Source organism: Anarhichas minor, unplaced genomic scaffold (genome assembly GCF_050575085.1).
Source record: "Anarhichas minor isolate MPS153535 unplaced genomic scaffold, ASM5057508v1 ptg000027l, whole genome shotgun sequence".
NCBI lineage: Eukaryota > Metazoa > Chordata > Actinopteri > Perciformes > Anarhichadidae > Anarhichas > Anarhichas minor.
Window position 1 is genome coordinate 16,883,661 of NW_027466473.1, and position 20,576 is coordinate 16,904,236.

The 20,576-nt window shown below is 39.8% G+C and overlaps 2 protein-coding genes across 9 annotated transcripts in view; both read left to right on the forward strand.

Annotated features, from left to right (window-relative positions):
* The first annotated feature begins 1,122 nt into the window (after positions 1-1,122).
* zcchc10 (zinc finger, CCHC domain containing 10) lies at positions 1,123-6,548 on the forward strand. The gene is made up of 4 exons (XM_076102334.1): positions 1,123-1,257; positions 2,361-2,522; positions 3,550-3,591; positions 5,746-6,548. Exons 1-4 carry the CDS (start codon positions 1,217-1,219, stop codon positions 5,984-5,986), a joined length of 486 nt encoding a protein of 161 aa, XP_075958449.1. The 5' UTR covers positions 1,123-1,216; the 3' UTR covers positions 5,987-6,548.
* A 1,056-nt stretch (positions 6,549-7,604) lies between these two features.
* aff4 (AF4/FMR2 family, member 4) overlaps positions 7,605-20,576 on the forward strand; it is a 28,593-nt gene continuing 15,621 nt past the window's right edge. Inside the window, exons 1-3 of one of the 8 annotated variants that reach the window (XM_076102520.1) lie at positions 7,605-7,917; positions 8,750-8,818; positions 20,018-20,153. In XM_076102520.1, the coding sequence (XP_075958635.1) occupies positions 20,022-20,153 (132 nt within the window). In that variant the 5' untranslated portion in view covers positions 7,605-7,917; positions 8,750-8,818; positions 20,018-20,021. Of the gene's footprint in view, positions 7,918-8,749; positions 8,819-8,846; positions 16,149-16,168; positions 20,154-20,576 lie in introns of those variants that run through there. The other 7 variants (XM_076102519.1, XM_076102518.1, XM_076102517.1 and 4 more) reach the window with 7 other exon arrangements.

A 20,576-nucleotide genomic window follows, 5' to 3' on the forward strand; every position in this document is an offset into this window, starting at 1 on the left:
TATTGTTTTGATGATGCCTCGGATCAACTATCGGTGGGAAAACAAAAATAGCCTGTGCTGCACGAGGGTGTTGGAAGTATGAAGTCATATTTTACAAGCCTACCACACAGTTTAAATCTTTTGAGTAAACAAACCACAGCTTTACACATTTTGTTTTTATAATTTTATATCAAACAATATACACATAACACGAAACACAAATGCAATCCAACCTGGACAAAATATAAGAATCTAATTTAATTAATTAATTAAAAATATCATCTAGTTGAGTTGAGTTATTTTAGGCTTTGTGAATCTGTCTCTCTCTCTCTGTCAGCACAACAAATACAGGAGTATTTTAATTAAGGAGACTCCGTGAGGTCACTGTGCCAAACCATGGAGTCTTCCAGCTCTTAATCCCCCGTAAAATCTCCACTTTACACGGCTCTGCCTCCACATTATGGAGGACGAAAAGTGTCTTAAGTATAAATATATAAATGCATTAATAAATGATACATAAATACAGGAATAAATGCATAAATAAATGTATAAATACAGAAATGACTAAATAAAAGAATAAATAAATGCGGAAAGTCGCCAGATTTAGCAAGAAATCGTCAATTTGGCAACACTGGGCTGGCCAACTTCAATGTTACTGTGCAATGCAGAAGTAGTATACCAGAAGCATCACACTCCTGTGACCAATCCTGCTTTAGACAGAGGTTAGGACCTCCCACCTCATTAGCATACATACACATAAATAAATAAATGTAGGTGAACAGAAATGTAGAAATAAATATATGATATGTATTTCTTTATGTCCTGTTTGATTATCAACTTTTGTTTATTTATCTATACATTCATTTATTTATTTCTATATTTATTTCAGCATTTATTTATTTATTTATACTTTTAATTATTTATTTCAGCATTTATTTCAGCATTGAATTATTCTTTTTTATTTTTATTTCTGTATTTAAACATTTATTTAAGCATTTATGTATTCATTCCTGTATTTATTTATACATTTATTAATGCATTTATTTATTTATACTTAAGTCGAATTCTTTCCTCTATACAACCTAAACCTGCCGGAACGACCCTTACCCCGAACCTGTCCCTAACCAACTACCGAAAGGGGGCGCTATCATTTTACAGGAGGGGAAAACAGACTTTCGACACAACACCGGAAATTGGTACTTCTAATACCACCGAAGAAGAAAAAGTAAACTGCAACATGGCGACTCCCATGCACAGGATAATAGCCAGGAGGCAAGCGTGAGTATACTTAAGATAAACCAGTTAAAATGCTTCGTTTTCGTCGTTGTGTGAACGTGGTGGTCTTTTAAAGAATAATCACATTAAACTCGCCGAGGTTCGTGTTAGATAAAGGAGGTAAAATACGAACCGTCAGGGCTTGATGGAGCACAAATGCGCCACGGTCTTTCTTTACCGATACATCATTTTTATTCAACTGTCGGACTGTTTTCTGTACTCAAACATTTGTTTTTGGGGGTTTAAACTCGTAACTGATATGTTTTAATGAACAAATAACCGGCAGGAGTTCGGGTTATTGGGGATATAGTGAAAGATTATATGTCAAGTAACATCTGTCGTTAACCGTGTGTTTTTTCAAGTCAGTTGAATTAGTTGTATTTTTTGCGTATTATGGAAAACGCATCAAGATAATCTTGTTTCTATATCGATTTATAGCATGTCATAATATAATGTTATGGTATGACAAATCACACGTGTGATGTACTCTCATTTAGATCAAGATCTCATTTACAAGAGAGACATGAGTGCAGCAGCTTAAATAAGAGCGCAGATAAGACACAACGAAACACAGCCAGTCACACACATGCTCATACAAACTATATCACAAACTAATATCACAGACTTCTCTAACACAGTTCAACGTTTAGATTCGTCCTTCCCAGCAGTTGGAAATGACGAGACAAGTTAGTGGAAGTTGAGGTAATAAATTGGATTATGGCAACATTTCAGTTTGCAACTTATACTTTTTTTTACCGTGTTGTTTCCAGAACCATAACTATGAACGTAAAGTTTCCCTACATTTTACAGAGTAGTTTAAGGTACCCAATCTTAGCCACCGGGATGGGAGATCAGTCAGCATTGGTTTAGTAATCTTTTGACAGACAATGTTCTCTGTTGTTTAGGTGTCGGGACTTGTTGGAGAAACATGCACGCACGTACTCCAGAAGATGTGAAAATACAGACTGTAGAATGTTTGATTAAAAAACATTAGCATCTTCAGAAACATTGATAGGATTCAACCTTCCAACAGTGTCACCGAGTATTTCTTGACAAATATGCGGCATCTATCCTCATTCATATGTCTTTTCTTTTATTCCACACAGAGAGGCAAACAAACAGAATGTGCGTTGCCAGAAGTGTTTGGAGGTCGGACACTGGACCTACGAATGCACGGGGAAGCGGAAATACGTGCACAGACCATCAAGAACAGTTGAGATGAAAAAGAAACTCAAGGAGAACGAAAACAAACCCCTCAGCATTACTGGGTAAGGCGTCTCCATAAGTGCATCACTTTGGATAACTAGCGGTGCACAGATAGGGACTGTGAGTTCACTTTTAAGGTGTACAGTTTCTGGCATTCCATGGGAGTTTTTGAGGAAGCCAAAAGCCTCTCTTGTTCACTTCAAGGGTTCATTTTTATATATTTTTGGCTCAGTAATCACAAGTCAGAACTCTGCTGAACTTTCTGGAATGAGGTGGGCGACCACACTAAAATGATTTTCTTGGTCTTAGTACATCAGGGAGTTTGACTCTTAGTTTAGTTTTGTTCCACTGCAGGCTCATGTCTTTTTAACTATGTAACATTTCATATGATTCATGATGTGATTGGATAATGATATTCATTAAATGAGCTTGTTTTGTAGCATTATTACTTGGAATCATGTGGAGATGTTATCATACTATGATAATGTGTTTCTCGTGTACATCACCATATTTCTCAAGTATTCACTTCTCATCCCACTAATGTGTTTATCACAAAGTTTAGCCATAACTTTCCAAACTGAATGAAGCTCTTTCTGAAGCAGGAGTGATGTTTAAAGCTTCAGACTCCATCGGGCATGTGGTAATCCTGATATGACACTAGCTCTGACACAATGTATTAAAAACATTGCTGTTCACAGCTTCGGTATCGTTCGCTCAACTCTAATACTGTGAATCTGTCAATAGACAGAAAGTGACCCGTCAGCAGAGGACAAGGATGTAGATGTTTATCGCCACCTAGAGGACATAATGATAAATACAGCCTCCGAGTTACTGGTGAAGATTATTCCCATTTCTAATAGTTTTCTTTTAATGATCAGATATGGCACGTTGGACAACATTGATCACTGAGCTGTGCTTAATGATCTATTTAATGTGAAAAAAGAAGAAGAAAAAAAACAGGACCTGCAACAGACATTCCTACTTTATCACTTGTGAATATCGACCCAATTCAAGCTCAGCTTATTGACAAATAATAATAATAATAATAATAATATGTCTCTAAGGCTGTTTATTTTATTCTCTGTACAGACCAGGAATTGAAGGACCCAATGAGAAGAAAATGAAAAAGAAGTAAGTACGATTATATGTTTTGGCTCCACACAATATATGTTTGATGTGAAACAAGTGCTAGAGGTGCACGTTTCATATGCATTATACTTAAAAATACTTCAATACTAGACCCACAGTTCTTTTTGGGCCTTTGGCCAAATGACAGTGACTTGCAAATCTATTCACCCCCCTTTGAATAATTTCCTGTTTTGTTGCATTACAACCTGTAATTTCAATAGATTTGTATTTTATGTAATTGATCTACACAAAAAAGTCAAAATGAGAAAGGAAAACTTTAAAAAAAAAACTGAGGTAAGTGCATATTTATTTAAAGAACATGGCACCACAACAAACTTGCCAAGAGAGTTGTAATGCAACAAAATATGAAAACTGCAGAGAGGGTGAATACTTTAGCCAGGCCCTGTGTACTTTTAGTTCCAATTTTGGTGATTGAGCGTAATAGGTCGTACAAAAAAAGGTTTATATAAGTCTCACCCATCTTGACAATGTAGTAATCCACTACATTTTGAGATGAATTAGCAAGTAAATTGTATGAGTCATACAAAGTGTTGTAAAAGTAAAAAACTAAACAAATACATTTCAGGACGAATTATAAAACCAGCAATAGAGATTATTTTGGACGCAGCTAGATGAATGTTTTGTTGAATGTTTTAGTCTCAAAGATGGTGCACCATTCATCCAAAAGGCTCCTTGAAAGTTTGGGTCATTCACACACGGTAACACATGAGTTTAAGTTTGACTCGGTGTGAGATTCTTCCTCGGAGGGGATGGCGTTACGGCGTTGGGATCAAGTGGTGTTTATGGAAGGTAGATGACCTTTGCAGTGTTACTCTTCCACTCTTCAGTCAAAGTCCAAACTGTAGACATCTGTTTAAATATTAATGACTGAAGTGTGACACAACAGCTCCCTCTAGTGGAGACTATTGATGACCATGACGAGCCACTACAGTTAGTTCAGAACTGCTTAAAGACCAGCAGTAAAACAATCCACTACTTCTAATGCCTTCTTCTCACAATGTGTTTGCTCCAAAAGGTCACGTGTGTTGATCTTAATCAAGTTAATAATACGTTTTACTTTTTTTGGGGTTATCCTCAACTTTTCTTTTTTCATGTGTTTTACTGTTTATAAATGAGAATATCTAATGTGTTGTTGAAAGATCCTTTTCACAGCAGACATTTTGACTTGTGGTGGTCGCAACAGCACAGGTGTTACTAACGAGGACCCTGAAGCAGCAACAGCCGTCGTTAATTTAATTATTTACACCTTTGCTTTTTCTACTATGACAAAAATAATCAGTGTGACCTTTTCCACAGCAGAGATTTGACTCGTAGCAGGGGAAGCACAGGTGGAACTAACATTGTGAACAATGGCTTAGTTCCAGCAGTTATTGCTGTGCTATGCAGCAATTAATAATGTTATTAGCTACACCTGTGTTTGCCATTCAAAGAATCTGTTCAGCTGATCTCACTCCCCCCCCAGACCGCTGACTCGCGTCATCACAGGTTGAATGTTGACTTGTGGCTATTGACTTCAAAAAATGTCACCAAACAGGCATTACAGCGTATAATTTAGCAGTGGACTTCAGCAGCTCTACAGACAGGTTGGCTCCATCATCAATTATAAATGACGGTGTTTTGTCATGTGTAATTACTTAATTTGTTTTGGAGTCGCAGGCCGTGGTTGTCTGGTGGTGGGAGGGGCCGTTGCAATCAGTCAAGAGATATAAGAGGCTGGTGACATCAATGACTATTGAGCACTAAATGTGTCGCTCCCCCCCTCATAAATGACAACAAAATAAAACAGAGGAAGCCCTGATGGGTGAGGCTAATCGTATTGCTTTACCTTTGGCGTGACTACACTGGTTTAAACAACATCCAAAGAACAGAATAAAGAGTACTTTGTTCCCAGTTTGCTCCAGTTTTCTCAGTTTAAGTAACCCAAACAAATACCTTGCAACATCATAGACATCGTGTCATTTCACTTTCAAAGTAGGTAAACCGAGCATGTCAGTGTTGCTTAAGAACAGTCAACAAAAAAAGAAACAGCTGCCAGACTGTAACAGGTACAGCGTGAGGCCTTCATACCAACGCACACTGTTTCTATTCTCTGAATGTATCTTCACGTGTTTCCTCTGCTCTGCCGTTTGCTCTCAGGGCTAAAGATGGTAGCGACAGCAGCAGCGATTCCGATGGCTCCTCAAGCGACTCCTCGTCAGACAGCAGCGACTCCTCTAGCTCCTCTTCAGATGACGGTGACGGCAGCAGTGACAGCGAGGATGACAGCTCTTCCTCAACTTCCTCCTCCTCCTCCTCTTCGTCCTCGGGCAGCTCAGACTCAGGAAGCAGCAGCGATTCAGATCAGGGACCTCCAAAGAAGAAGAAAAAGAAGAAATGAATAAATATGTTGGATTAAGTGGGTGTTCTTGTTGTTTGTTACCCTAAGTAGATTTTAGCTGTCCACTGTTTTTTTATTTTTTTCCTCCTTCGAATCCATTGTTGGATCTGATTGGACGGGAGACCTTTAGGGCTGTAATACTGCTCCAGCAGTTTTAGCAAAAATGGAAATTAGAGAGAGATTTGTTTGGGGGTTGGTCAATGTGTCATGTTCTCTTTTCAAAACACATTTTCCCCTGTTAGTTTTATTAATGCGATATTTTCTCATGTTTGTAGGTCTACTGAGGATATTCATTTTAAATATCTGAAGAAACAGATGTGCTTTTTCATGTTGAATTTGTGATTTTGTATTAAAGTATATTTTTAGTCAGACTTTGTGTGCTGCTCATAACCTAAATAATACAACGCCATAACTGGAATTCAACAGACCTTTGAAAGCTATTAAAGGATAAGGAATACAAGTTTGTTAAATTTGACACTAGTTTGAAATTAGAGGGTCTGTTTGCGATGAAATTGCAGTTGCTTGTTTCACTGAAAAATAAACTTTGCTTTTTTTATTTTCACGGCTCTTGTAATTCGCCATTGTAATAGGTTTTATTTTGCTAAAGAGAATCACATAATGACTACATATGCATAGAAGAATAAAATGGTAATCAATTGACTTATTTACAAAAAAGGATATTTAAAAATAAAGAGCATCTCACTTTGTCTGGAATATGATGGTATACATGATGCTATTTCCTAGGTTTGTATAAAAAGTGTTTTGAAATTTTTATTTGCAATCATGAGTTCAATATGTTGCCTCTCGGACTACCGGACCCTGGATGATGATGATGATTAATTTGGGTGTGGCAGACCACAAAAATGTCCATAATGCCACAGCTTAATCATCACAATATGTGCTACATATGTGTAGCTTGAGTAACTTTTAAAGTGCATTTTAAACACATTTGTAATTGACTGAAATGGCAGGAAACGATATTTCTTAATGTGCTTGATCAAACAACAAACTTTTTGGGGAATAGTTGATGGATTTCTTCTATTGAATAAATTGGATCATAAGTATCCAACAAAGACTAATCTAATTGGTGAACTCTATAACTGAGAATAATAAAGCACAAAAGACTGAAGTCGATGGACATAAATTAAGCACCACAAAGTTACCATTAATGGATGTGAGGAAACATACATGAACATATGTGTAACTTCATTTACAGTATTTCTAATGAGCCAAAAAGAGACATGTGACAACTGAATGTAGTAGTCCAGTTGTATATTTATAAATAGATAAGAGAACAATGAAACGCTCTCCATGATTTCCGTCTTGACCGTCAAGTCTGCTACAATCTTGTACTATCTGTGCGTCACATGAATGTTGCATTCCCAACGTCGGAATTAGCATAATCACCAGCCGCTAGTGAAACTGCACAGTTCAAATATACATATGGCTCTTTTATGTTTGACTCAACTTCCTTAGCGGTGATTTTGGAATCCGGTGAGCTGAATGTTAAAATAACAATTTCTCTAAAATACAAAAAAAACAACAACTTCCATGTCATATTTCCTTGATTAGGTGGTCGGCTGCACATATTTCCCACGGCAATTGAAGGCAGCACCGATTGCTGCCATCCATGCATCCAGTCCTGTCTGTGGTACCTGCTGTGCTACTTAACTTAGCAGCCTTACCTATCACTCACTTATGTTCAGGAATAACAACACGAACGACAGATAAAATGAATTTATTCAGTTTGCTACTCGATGCGCAGTTGCGGTTTAGGGAAAAGATGGACACCGTCCATTCGGTGTTAGTGTTTTAGCTGTTATAGCGGTTTGCTTGAGTCCATTTTGCGTGTAAGTGTAAGTGGAAAAAGACAAAGAGAAAAAGAGCTTTCCAATAGCTACAATGGTTTGGGCCTAAAAAGAAGAGAAGAGGTAAGGATGGCGAACATCACAGAAGACGTTATTTGGTTATTAACTATACTCGATGGTTATCTGACATTTTGGGAGGATGTTAATTAAAATTTCTGCAGGAAATTTCAATGGTTTCATAGCTAAGCTAGCCGCTAGCCTAGCCTCAAACAACGCTAACATTATGCTAAAGGAAATATGCAGGTATAGTCTTGTAGGTAGCGTGTTAGCTTCCTGCTAAACGGACAGACGTTGTGGCTACTTTTGAGTTCTGATAAACTGCAACAATTGATCGTTAAAATTATGATATCGTTAAATGTTATTTTGTAATTCGTGCGGTGGCTTCCTCGTCCTCGAAAAAGTGAGAAAGAGATCGTAGTGATACTGTTCATGTGACGTCTGATGTTTGTTTATTTTACTCGTTGACACACCATAGTTTAATATGGTTGTACACAGTTTATAATTACTTACTCGGCATTTGTTAAATGTGATAAAACAGAAGCTGCTCGCATGCTCATCGTGCTTTAATAACTGTTCTGCTCTTTAACTGCAGATTAACTCTTAAAGCGTGACAATTCAAATTCGAGCAACTATTATTTTTACTTGCTTGCAGTTTTCTCTGCCCCATGAACGGGACAATCTAACTATCGTCGGGTTTTCTCACAGTGACTAGCGAAAACTTTTGGTTTGTTGTGTTCTGTGGCCTCCGCACATTGACCCTGCATTTATTAAAGCACATTGGTGGCAGTCCTAGCTGTGTTTTTAAGTCAAACATCACCTAGGAAAGGCAACATAATAGCTGATGTGTCAAAGCTTTTTTTTTCTAGCAAAAGAACAGCTGATATGCTTTTTCTAGGAAGCCATTTTACGTGCCTCAGTTGGGGGAAGGGCCAGAAAATGCATCATAAAGTCCACAGTTCAGAAAGTAAGTAACAATTAGCAGTATCCCTGCTACATGTCTGTAGTTAGGCGGGGTGTTCGAGGCAAGGACATAAGCAATCGACTTGTTTATCTTGGTTGACACATCATGGTGGTGGTGGGGGGGCTCGGGTCATGAACTCATTTATGGCACAACATCTGTTGTCAGGTGGTGGTAGATTGAGGTTTAGGTCGTTGGAGTTGTGGGAGCAGTTGTTTATGTTGCGTGGAAGTATAAGATGTTTTATTTTGTGTTTGGCAGGTTAAAGCACACTGCCTGTGCTTAACTCATAGGAAGCGTGTAATGTGATAGCAATGTATCAGAAACTTTAATTGAAACTGGCATTGATAAGACCCCAAAATCAGCATTAACGTTTGAGAATATTGACCATGATATTCAATAATAAAGGAGACGGTTCAGATAAATCGTGTTACACCAGAGTAAGGGCTCACATCAATAGCTCACTGCCCTTTTGTTTAAATGAAAATGTTGAGATGAGTTGGAAGTATTCGACTGTAAGATGGCTGAGTGTTTTAGTTTTTATTTAGGGTAAGCACGGAGGTGCCTAGGGAAATCTTAAGCGGACGTTTTAGGGATTTATCGGCCTTAAAATGAGGTTACTCCCAACATCGGCACTGTTGCATCATGGGAATATTAACCAAACTGTCCTGTAAACCAGTAAATGTCAGTGTATTTTGGTGGATAGCGGTTTCTTTTCTGTCATCTTGTGCTCCCTCCACTGTGAAATCCTCTTCACTTCCTGTTTAGGTTTTTTGCTCTGTGGCTTTAGTATAACTGTTTCCTCTGTAGCCGAGCGAGGGCCCTTCATGCACATGTTCTATCTGAGATGTTATGGTGACTTGTTTGTCCATTCCAGACAGAGGAGTGGGTGCATGTTTCTCTGGCTTTGACACGTCTATTGTACATTGCGGTGGTAGTCCAGTGTGGTTTTTCCAGGCTGGTGTTTTTGGAAAAATGAGCAATACCTCGCTCCAGACTTTTCGACAACAATAAGTAATTGTACAAGGTTGGTCGAGCTCGCCCTCTCAAAACTGAGTATTCCTTGTCTGAATAAACCGCATGCTTTACAATACTCCTTTATCCTGTTTATACCACCTCCAGCTGAAATGTATTTTAATATGTGAAGTCAAAAGGGAATCGTAGCGATCATCCCGTTCGCTTATTGTACGGATGTTATTCTTCTCGTCAACCTCACCAAAAGTAAGAGCTAATTGTGTCTTCAGCGTGTGAGTTTATAACCAAATCTTATCTCCTTTTTAAAGAGACACTTGTGAAAAGTAGGATGTTTGAAGGCTTTTTCCAGAGTCTGCTAGTTTAATAAGCCCAAATCTAATCAGACATCAGCAGCTCTTTTTTTTTTATTTTTTTTTATCCCTCAGTAGTACTGTTGCTCACACAGCAGAAAAATGTGCTACTCACTGTGTCCTGACCTCATGCATCTGTTCTTCAGCTTTTTGTTCTCTAGGATGCGAGTTAAGCTCTCGTGTGGCTCGCTATATAGTCCAGTGGAGGTGAAGCTCATTAAGGACGTTTCATCTCACAGACCTGGCGAGCATGTGCTCTGTTAGATACTGCACTATAATATCGGTGTGAACGTTACAGCATCAGTCTTACACTAGTGTAACAGTAATGCCTCTAGTGAAGGGAAGTTAAAATGTGTTTTTCACGAAGGTAAATCGTCTGTAATAAGCGATTTCAATTGGAACAAATATTGCTACGCTTCTTAAGAGTTAAGAACATTTATGAATCGTGCAATTCAGTCAACTAGTCTCTTCTTTCACGTTCCCATTTGGCCACAGCTCATATCAAAACACACGTTCTGGTGAGTGGGGAGGTTTATATCGAGGTTGGGAGTAGTAAGCTCTATGTTAGCATGTTTCTATTTGTAGGCAGGCTGATATCCCAGTGTCAAATTTAGCCCGGACTGCTGTCTGAGGAATAAGATTGTGACTGATATATGGAACACTACACATCCCTCTGGACTCTGTTATCCCATGTGATGAATAGGATCGACTGCATGCTGCATGTGCTGTTTGCATGGTGCCTTCAGTTTCTGATCTAGTCGTGTTTCAGCTCGGTACTTTCAAGCTTTCTGAACAACGATTCATTCATGGTTCTCGGGCGAGTAATGTACTGTTAAGGGGAGTGTTTCATGAATGCTTCAGGCTAAAAGAAGACCTGATACAACGTTTAGGGTGGATCTGTTTGACCAAGGCTAGAGGGGTTTCACGTGCCAAGTGCTTCTTGGCATTACATCACATTTATGAGTAAGTGAATTCAAAGTATATACAACGCATGCATACGAAAGCTTTATTTATACGGTTGCTTTATACTACTTTTTGCAGTATAATCAAAGAAGTTGCCGTACAAAATTCAAACCATGGTTATAATGTTGTGCTTAAAGGCTTTATTAGAGCTATCGTAGATCGCACAAATGCGTAAGCGATTTAATCTCATTTAAGTAATCGCTGACATCCCTAATCACTCTGTTTTAATAGGAATTCTGCTTGTAAGGCTTGGCTACTTGTACTCATCAAATCTGGATGATTCCTAAGAACTTTAACAGGACATGAGGACATTTTCACAATTTTAGAATGATTCATCTATTATGACGCCTCATTTAATCAGAAGTCTACCGGACGTGCTGGAACATGCCGAGTTGAAGCTGTGTTTGCATCACGGTATGTTTGAATCAACATTGATTCAAAGCCAAGGGAGTGGTTGGTAAATTGTAAAATATTCTTACCGTAGTTCAGGTGTGGGTGAAGAGGGTCATGCGAAAACGTAAAAGCCGCGTGTGCGTGTGCGTGTGCGTGTGTGTGTGGCAGAAAGAGCGTTGTGCTATTTGTGACAACTGCAAGTGGCAGCAGTTTCTTACTGTGCTTGTCTGACTTTATTTTTCATTTCAAAATCCATATGAACTTTCTACAGTTTAGCTACGTATGTCTTTTACTCAACCACGGATTATCACTCTGTTTTGATGGGTCACGGGGCAAGACGGGAAATAAACCCAGTGTAATATCCCATTGCACGGAAGCTAGTAAATACTTTTATTTCTTCTCCTCGGTTTGATTTGATGATCTTGGCATGGAGGAGACGTCACCGGCCTCGAGGCATATTGTGCATTTTATTTGGATCTCATCATCAGAGTGTGTTGTGCTCGTTGTTAATAATAGTCCTCAGTTAAGAGCTTTGCTGGATGTTAAATATAAAAATGCTATTAAATTCATCCATTATTAATTCTTTTTTGAAATGCAGAGCAGTCCCAGCACCGGGCTCTTATTGGTAAATGCTACCCAGCTCCCTCTGATTCAGATAATGCACGCCTGCTGAGAAAGAGGCAAGCGAGTCGGTTCAAATGCTTCAAACCTGCCTGAATGGAAAAGGATGTAAGCAGTTGTTGAGAGAACATGCCAATCAACACTGAGTCTTGTTTTGATATGTTAATTAAAGCTAATCTGAAGCCAAATAGAAAAATTGAAGGGTTTTCTACTGAAGCAGGAACTAAAGAAATCTGAATACTAAGACTTAATCCTAATGTCGACATCGTCTGTTAAATGCTTTAATGTAAGAGGTAGACAGAAAATAAGGCTAATTAATTCCCCCTGTTGTGTCAAAATGTCTTTATATAGCCGCTGGTGTTCCCTAAGGAAAGTCATTTGATTTCATAAGAGGGATTTAAAGTTGCTGCATTTTCAGATATTACGTTTTATGGGGGCATTTCTGATCGAGACCCTGTCCTAGTGGCTTGTGGTCTTGATGTCCCGGGTCCCCAAACAACTGCTTATATGAGGCGGCTTTGCAGCATTTGAACGGGAACACTCCCTCTGGAATGCTCGCTGTCAGCAGGTTTGCTTGAAAAGCACCACAGGACCACCACAGTACACACTACTGACAACCTGTTGTTGATGCATTATACAATACTCTTTGGACACACCATTTGAATGAAGGCAGGGAGCTGTTTTAAGGGGGGGAGGGGGGGTTGAGAAAGAGATTTAAAATATGTGTTTTTGATTGGATAGTATTTACTTTAATTGATTCAAAAAACTCTTCAGTATTTCCAAAACACGTGCCCTGATCATAATGACAAGGAGTCCTGTGCAATCGCAAGGTTTCCGTCGACGTCATTACCTACAGACGAGCTACGCATTCTAAAATGTCGCAATAACGGGATCGTAAACTGAGTCAAAGGGAGTTCCCCAAATTTGAATTTCATCATTTCATGTCCGGACTTTGTTTTTCAGGATCGTTTTTCTCTCTCTCTCATTTTTTGCATAATCCCTTAAGTGACACCATGATTAAATAGCACATCAAAAAGATTCATTATGTGTGTTCCCCAAAGTGGATTCTTTGAAACAAACGGATGTCTTGAGGAAACTTAAATAATCCTTGTTTAAGTGCATTATTGCAGCGCAATCCCTTAATTAACAAAATAAATAACATTTCATAATTCAAAGCAAGTAGAAGGGAGACAAAACTAGAATATATTAAGAGGAAAACTTTATGATGAGAAGAAATAACATTAATATAACATATAGGCCAGGGGGCCATGCCTTTACTTCACTCGTTCAGCGGTCCAGGAAACACACCGACCAATTACATGCGTTGTAAATCATCTCAAAGTGATGCTCCTCAGCCAATCGAATACGTGTATTCTGATAAGCATCTTAACTCCAGTGAGATTTTACACACACGGGACAGACGGGTAGAGAGACTCAACAGGAGATGTACGAGAGTCAGACACGTTATTTCAGATGATGTCCAAAAAGAGGAATGTGGACGGCTTAACCAGAGCTTTTAACCAAGAATGGACAGACTGTTCATTCTTCAGTGGCGATTATTAAGAGCAGCAATGTGAAGCTCCACTACGAGACAAAGCACAAATCTTTTGAGCAAACGAACCCACTCGCATCCGAAATGAAGGCCCATAACAAAAAACATACTAAGAGCCCAATATGATCAGAATCCTAACAATGATGTTCAAACAGAGGAGAATGGAGCTGAAACAAATGGTTTAATAACCACAGATATGCACACATATCTCTCTTTTTAGAAGATGAGAAGAATATAATATCATGGTTGTCTTGGTTGACATCACGTCACACCTGAATGAACTGAATTTAAAGCTGCAGGACAATTCAGTTAAATATACTACTTTATTTTAAGAGTCACATTTTTCATGAGCTTTTTTTGTATGAGGAGATTCTCTCTAACTGGACCTTGTTGAACTTAAATTGACTATAAAAACAGTTTTCAGAAGAGGTTAAAAGGTGGTAGGGTCTTGGGCAAATTTTTTTTTTTTAATACTAAAAATGTGGTCATGTGTACTCGAGTCATTTGAATGTCCCAACATTACATAATTTGCCCGGACGGCTTTACAAACATTGTACAATAGACGACACTTATTTGGTCAAGTAAAAACCTTCAACAGGAGAAAACGTGGCAGCAGAGGAGGGAGCCCTTCTTCCAGGACTGATGGACCAGCAATAGATATTTCACATAAGGAGTGAATTATCCTTTTACAATTTTTCAGTACATTTTAAAAACCACAAACTTATAATATTAAGTAAATATTATAGCAATGTTTTAGTTTCAGGCGAAGTTTAAAAAGATGTTGAACTAGAAATCTGAACTTTTGGACGGAGCTGAAGGGTTCCTGCCAAGGCATCTGGGTCTGTGTACCAGCTCCATAATATACCACGGAGTCAGACCTAAACGTGCCTTAAGCCAAAGGTATACCGTGAGCATACGCTCGGGTCCATGTTCATTAGTGGCTGTATGTATAGGCTCTGTGTGGAAGTCCACGTATTGGCAATTTGTTGTCGCTGTGCGAATATGTCTGCGTGTCTACGCCAGAAGTTTTCAGTGATCTACTGCACATGTGCAGAACGGGTCCTCCCAAGCGGACAGTAAATACAAAACTCCTACACATCCATGATGTCTGCCGCAGTCTGTGTTTGTGTCTGTTTGGAAGTAGAACACTGGAAGGCTTTAGAAGTGATCAAATCTTAACAACAACCCTAAACATAACAGTGAAAGCTGCAGAGACTCCAGAAGTGAAATGACATGATGTTGCCAGTTTGTGTACTAGTTCTAATAATAAAAAAAAATCCCTGCGACATGTGATGATAACTCATTTGTCAGCATGTCATCGTCATTGAAAATGTCTCCCGTTCGTTGCAACCTGCACGCCGGAAACTGCGCACTGTCTCTTTAAGAGGCTGCAAGGGTGCTTTGCCCTGTGCTCGGGCGTAGTGGGGGAGGGCGGGAGGTTGTTGACGGAAAGACGGGCCCTCATTGGCTGGGCCTTTACTGAGGACAGTGACATCACACGGAGGAGAGGCCCTGTGGTGTAAAATAACATGTCCTTTTATGGGACGAGGTGGATCGTTCCATTCTCGGAGAGAGGTGAGGTTTTGTTCCCCTCTCGCTGCTCCCTTTAATAAAGTCTTTCTCCCTGAAAAACTTATTCATGTGAGGCTGTTTTAGAAAATAGTTATGGCTCTAAGTCTGTCTTAGACCAAGCTCATTTATATCTTTAGTGTTAATCCTTTATTCTATTTTATGTCCTTCGGTTTTACTGCTCTTAATCTTGAGTTTGATCGTATATTAAACTGCTGTTGGACGTCTTCCCCCTCTCTATTCTTGCAGTCTCTCTTCTTTGATGTTAAATTAAAAGGTGTAATTAGTCACACCAGTCATAGATGTATTACTATGTTTCAGCAGTCTCATCACTATGCTTTGCGTAACTCATATGCTCAATTTACTGGGATTAAAAGATGACAAGAAGGACCCACCAGGACTGTCTCACTCTCTAGTGGACAGGAGACTGTCTCACATTCACTCTAAAACCTTTACACACTTACCCACCCCCCCAGCCTCTTTTCACCTCTCTTGTTCGCCACACATGCCTTCACCTCAAAACACTACACAGACAAATACAAAAGCCGCAGCTCCCCTTTAGGCTTCACCTAGCGTGGGACTACCTCCCCTCCTCCACCGTTTGCCGACGTGGTATCTCCCGAGAACGAGCAGTCACCTCCCCTCTTCTAAGTCAGATTTGTCACCACTCCAAAGGAAATACATTGTACCTCCGAGTCGAGTAAAGAAAACTGTAGTTTACACTCTTCCAGCTACAGATGTATTCAGGAAGAAACAGGGCCAGGTTGTCTTCACGGGAGGAGGTTAGGCGTAGAGATTTAGGCTGACAAGTCAAAACGAGAACACTTCTGAATCCTTGGGAGATCCTTTTTGAATCCTCCTCCCTCCCTCCTTCCAATGTTTCAGTGGTTGGGGCCATGGCCTCTCAGTCAGGGTAAGAAATGCATGGCTAGTTGGCTGCTTCACTTATTTCTCTTGGTGGGCGGAAAGGATAAAGCACATAAACTTCATTTTCACTACGTTGTACAAGTCCTGCTATACTGTTTTTAGTTCTCCCAGAATCCCAGTCCTGTGTTCATGGTGCTCAGATAACCATCAGTTCTTCCCGTTTTCTTTTTCGTTGATGGGTCCTGGCCTTTAGAAAGAAACCGACGAGCTGATAATTTAGGCACAAAGTGAACTGCCTTTTTAACTCAGACTTTGACCTTTTCAGTCTGGCACACTGAATGATTACAATAAGCACACATGGCTGCCACTCTTTTGATATTAATACATGTCTTTTCAACTCATGTTGTGTAAGGAGTGATTTGCTTAGGCAAGCACTGTCCTCAATCTACATTGCCTCCCTTACTATGTTGGCAACTGATCAACTCTGTTGGGCTTGTTGGCCGAACAATTCAAGCCGAGGCTCATTTATGATTTGAGCCTCTTATGGTTTGCTATTGAAACAAGTCAAATATATATTTAATAGCTTGTCCTGGGTGTTTCTCAAACCGGGTCTTATCCCAGAAGGCCTCAGGTTAGATGGCAGCTGAGTTTGTCGTTGTTGACTAGCGGTGCAACGCATCATAAAACTCACGGTTTGGCTCGTGGATCAGGTCTCAGATCAGATCAGATCAGCACAAAAGTGAGAAAGTATAACTTCTAGAGATCCCCGATCGAGTATTTTTGCCGCCGATACCAATTGCCGATCATTGATGCTCCATATTGGCAGATACAGATCCCGTTGTTTGATGAGCTGGTCTACAAGGCTCCAGACTATTTCATTTTTTTTGCCACATCCCAAAAATTAATTTCAACCTCACTGAGGTCCGTGTAAACCATCCAAAGTTCTAAATGTTATCCTTTTACTTTGTCGTAGTAGTTTATAGTGTAGGTCATGATAACGTTATAATTTACCTTCACCCAATTCTCATTTTCAAGGCGACTAGAAAATCATAAAAGCGGATGTCCTGATCGCATGTTTTACTGAATGTTGGCGGATAACTATCTGTAAAACTTAACTTCACACTGCGATTGTTAATGTTAAACTGTGTAATTAAGGGTAGATCTGTGCCAGTCACAGATCGACAGTGGTCCATTGGTTACACCACTATTATTGAGTCACCTCTCATTTGTACACTTCACGGTCTTTGTTGACACCCCAGATAGAACTGAGCCATATTCTCAATCAGGCCCCCCTTAACCGGGAAAGGAAATCTAAAGGCATTGCATCGTTGAACTTCTCCATATTGCATAGTTTGAGTTTCTAGGCTGGTCGGAGGCCAACTTAAAAACAGGTTGTGTTCAGATGCTTGATCCATAGTCACACTGTCGCATCATGTTGCCAAGTTTTTCACATTCTTTTTCTTTTGCCGTTCGGGGACTTATTAAAAACCAAAAAACACACAGACATTTTTTTTTTTTGTCTCCATAAAGAGGACTGGAGCGATCTTTGAAAAACCACGTAGGAAATGGATGATATGTTTAGCCCTTCCTTGTCAATTAAGTTATTCTGATGTTGCAAAGGGACAAACAGTCTGCTGGCAGAATGGACCGTAGCACTGTTTCAAAAGGACTCGGGATCATTTAACATGTCATCTATTTCTTATGTTTGTTTAAATACACCAAGTTCCCGAATGGCAAAAAAAAGAATGTGAAAAAACGTGGCAACATTGTGCGACTACGGATCAAACGTCTTTGATTATTTGTAATCGGTGGAGATGTAGAAGCTGTTATTTCGAGTGCATGAAACTGGCTTTTTCCTCAAACCACAGACTACATTTATAGCATGAAAGACGGTTCTATTATATATGTTGGTACTTGTCAACTGGGGAAGGCCAAATAACCAACATCAAGCAGAATACACTAGGATGTGGCCGGAGTGAATCGACACTCGATGAGATCTGTTGTCGCAATTTAGCTTGACCTTGTTTAGTTTGAGAGTTTAGAGACGCAACAGTGGGACTCACAATGTTCCCCTTCTCTTCTGGACACGTCTGCTGATAACACCGGTGTGAATGTTGTGTCTCCAACAGTTCACGGTCGCCTCCTGAGCTCTGGGTTAGCATAGCCTACCTAGCTCTGCTCTGAAAATCAGGTTTCCTGTGAGGAGTGATGACTCAGCGTTGGGTGTTTTCGGATGATGTAAAACAGGCAGAGGCTTTGTAAAAGGTGTTGGTTGGGAAATTACAATTTCGACTGACTGATAAGCTTCCAGATAACTAGTCAGAAGTTGTAAAAGTGGAGCAAGTGTCTGCATGATTTAAGTCTACAATAGACTTCTGCAAATATCCCACTTTTTGATTTTGAAGCTTTTACGCGTCTTAAAAAAGGCGTCAAAAACTGAACAAAAACATTTGAGTATCATGAACTTGTTTGCCGTTTTCTGGAGGGGAACCAGTGCGATGTTGACTTCCGGGGGTTGGCCTTAAAAATAATGCGTCAGCTCTCCATATTCCGATGTGATTGCTTGTTCATGTGAGAGCGGTGTGAGTTCTTCCAGGAAACTGAAGCCTCGTTTGACTGCATTCTCACGTTTTGATTGATTTCCCCGTGTGGAGTGTTTTACTATAAGTTTCCTAGCGGCCTCTTTTCATCCATGCCCATGGTAAAGATTGATAACACCCCTGTGCGTTGTGTTTATAGTTTAGGAGGAGGCAGGGTGGTGTCTGTATAATCACACTCTCTCAACCGCGTTAAAACCATTGTTGTCGTTGGAAGAGCCCGAAGCTGTCGACTTAAACTGAGATCCGACACGCCTGGCTGATCGTTTGCTCGTTTCGGGTTTTAAAAAGATCCGTATTTGCTTTCTGTTACAGACACAAGTTGCTCCTTTAAAACAAAATCACACATACTTGTTCCGTCCAAATGGCCAGCAGAAGTTTTACAACTTGTTTAAAAAAGACATTAACAACCTTGTGTTTCATCCTCTGGTAGTGTACACGGTTTTATTCCATGTTCATGCTTTTGGTGTCGTTTTGTCTCTCTGGTGTTTATCCATACGTTCACGAAGTTACAAGGTCTACAATGTTATGTCTGCGCGACACACATTACGCTCAGAGGGACAGTGAGGGCGGGGTCGATGGCTTCAAGATAAAGTTTAATAGCAGCAGGTTATTTAATCCTAATTACAGGTTATACTATTCCTGAAAAGATTTGCATATTCTTTTCATGTCGAGTGAATGACGCTTTTTCAATCTACTCCAAAACACATGAACTGAGAGAACAACCATTCAAATTGTAGTCAACAAACTTCTCAATGAAGATGTTGAAGGTGGCCGTTAGTAGTTTCACATTTACATCCACCATCTGTACGAGCAGATTATTTTCAGTAGAAGTAGACTTGTGCACATTGTCTAGACCAGCCTAAGCCTATTAGAGACAGGTGATGTGTGTGTGGGGGTAACACTGATGATGAACGTCCTATTTGCGGTTTACCAATAACGTGGCTCAAAGTAGAGGGCAGTCGATGGCCCGTTCTGACTGTGTGATTTGTGGTGAACAGTTGGAAACTTGAACTAGTTGGTATTCATTTCCGAAACCAAGAACTCATAGCAGAAGAGAGAACTGCAGAGCTCATGTTGTTCAGTTATGTTGCCTCACTGTTCAGGAGTAGCTTTTAGGGAAATTCTCACCGACCGTCCAGGTGTTTCTTTCACCAACGACTCACTTTCACGATGCTGCTTCGTTTTAAAGCCGCCCCTTGTAAAAAAAAAACAAAAAAAAAAAAAACACCAAACAAGATAAGGAGTCTGTTTACAGTCCCCCTCCACGGCGTGTGCTTATGTTGACTTGTTGTTGTTGTTCTGTTTGCGTTATTAGCAACATGAACCGTGAGGACCGGAATGTGCTCCGAATGAAAGAAAGAGAAAGGCGAAATCAAGAAATCCAGCAGGGAGGAGGAGGAGGAGAGGCCTTTCCAGCAAATTCACCTCTCTTCCCTGAACCCTACAAAGTGGTAAGTTTGTTTACCTCTCCCTTCAGCTTTCACATGAAATTCAGAGGAGTTTTGTAACGGTGACAGGAAGCGACAACCACACAAACTTAGAGGAACATTCACGTTTTGTCATCACATATTATTTGAACCGTCATACCTACACCTTTTTTGATATATATATATATATTTTTTTTTTTTGCTGGCTTAGCTAAACTGCTGAGAGGAATGTTTCGCTTTACGGCTTCTGTGGCAAAGGTGTAAACCCTCTTTCTTCTGGTGTCTTTGTACACAACGTGTGTGTGTCTGCGTGCGTGTGCGCGCACTTTATGTAACGTTTGTTTGACTTCCTACATTGCTTCAGTCTGGGGAAAAAAATAAAAACTTGGTTGATTCAGTTTTTCTCTCAGTTGTTTTAAGAAAATCCTGTTTGATGAAGACATGAAC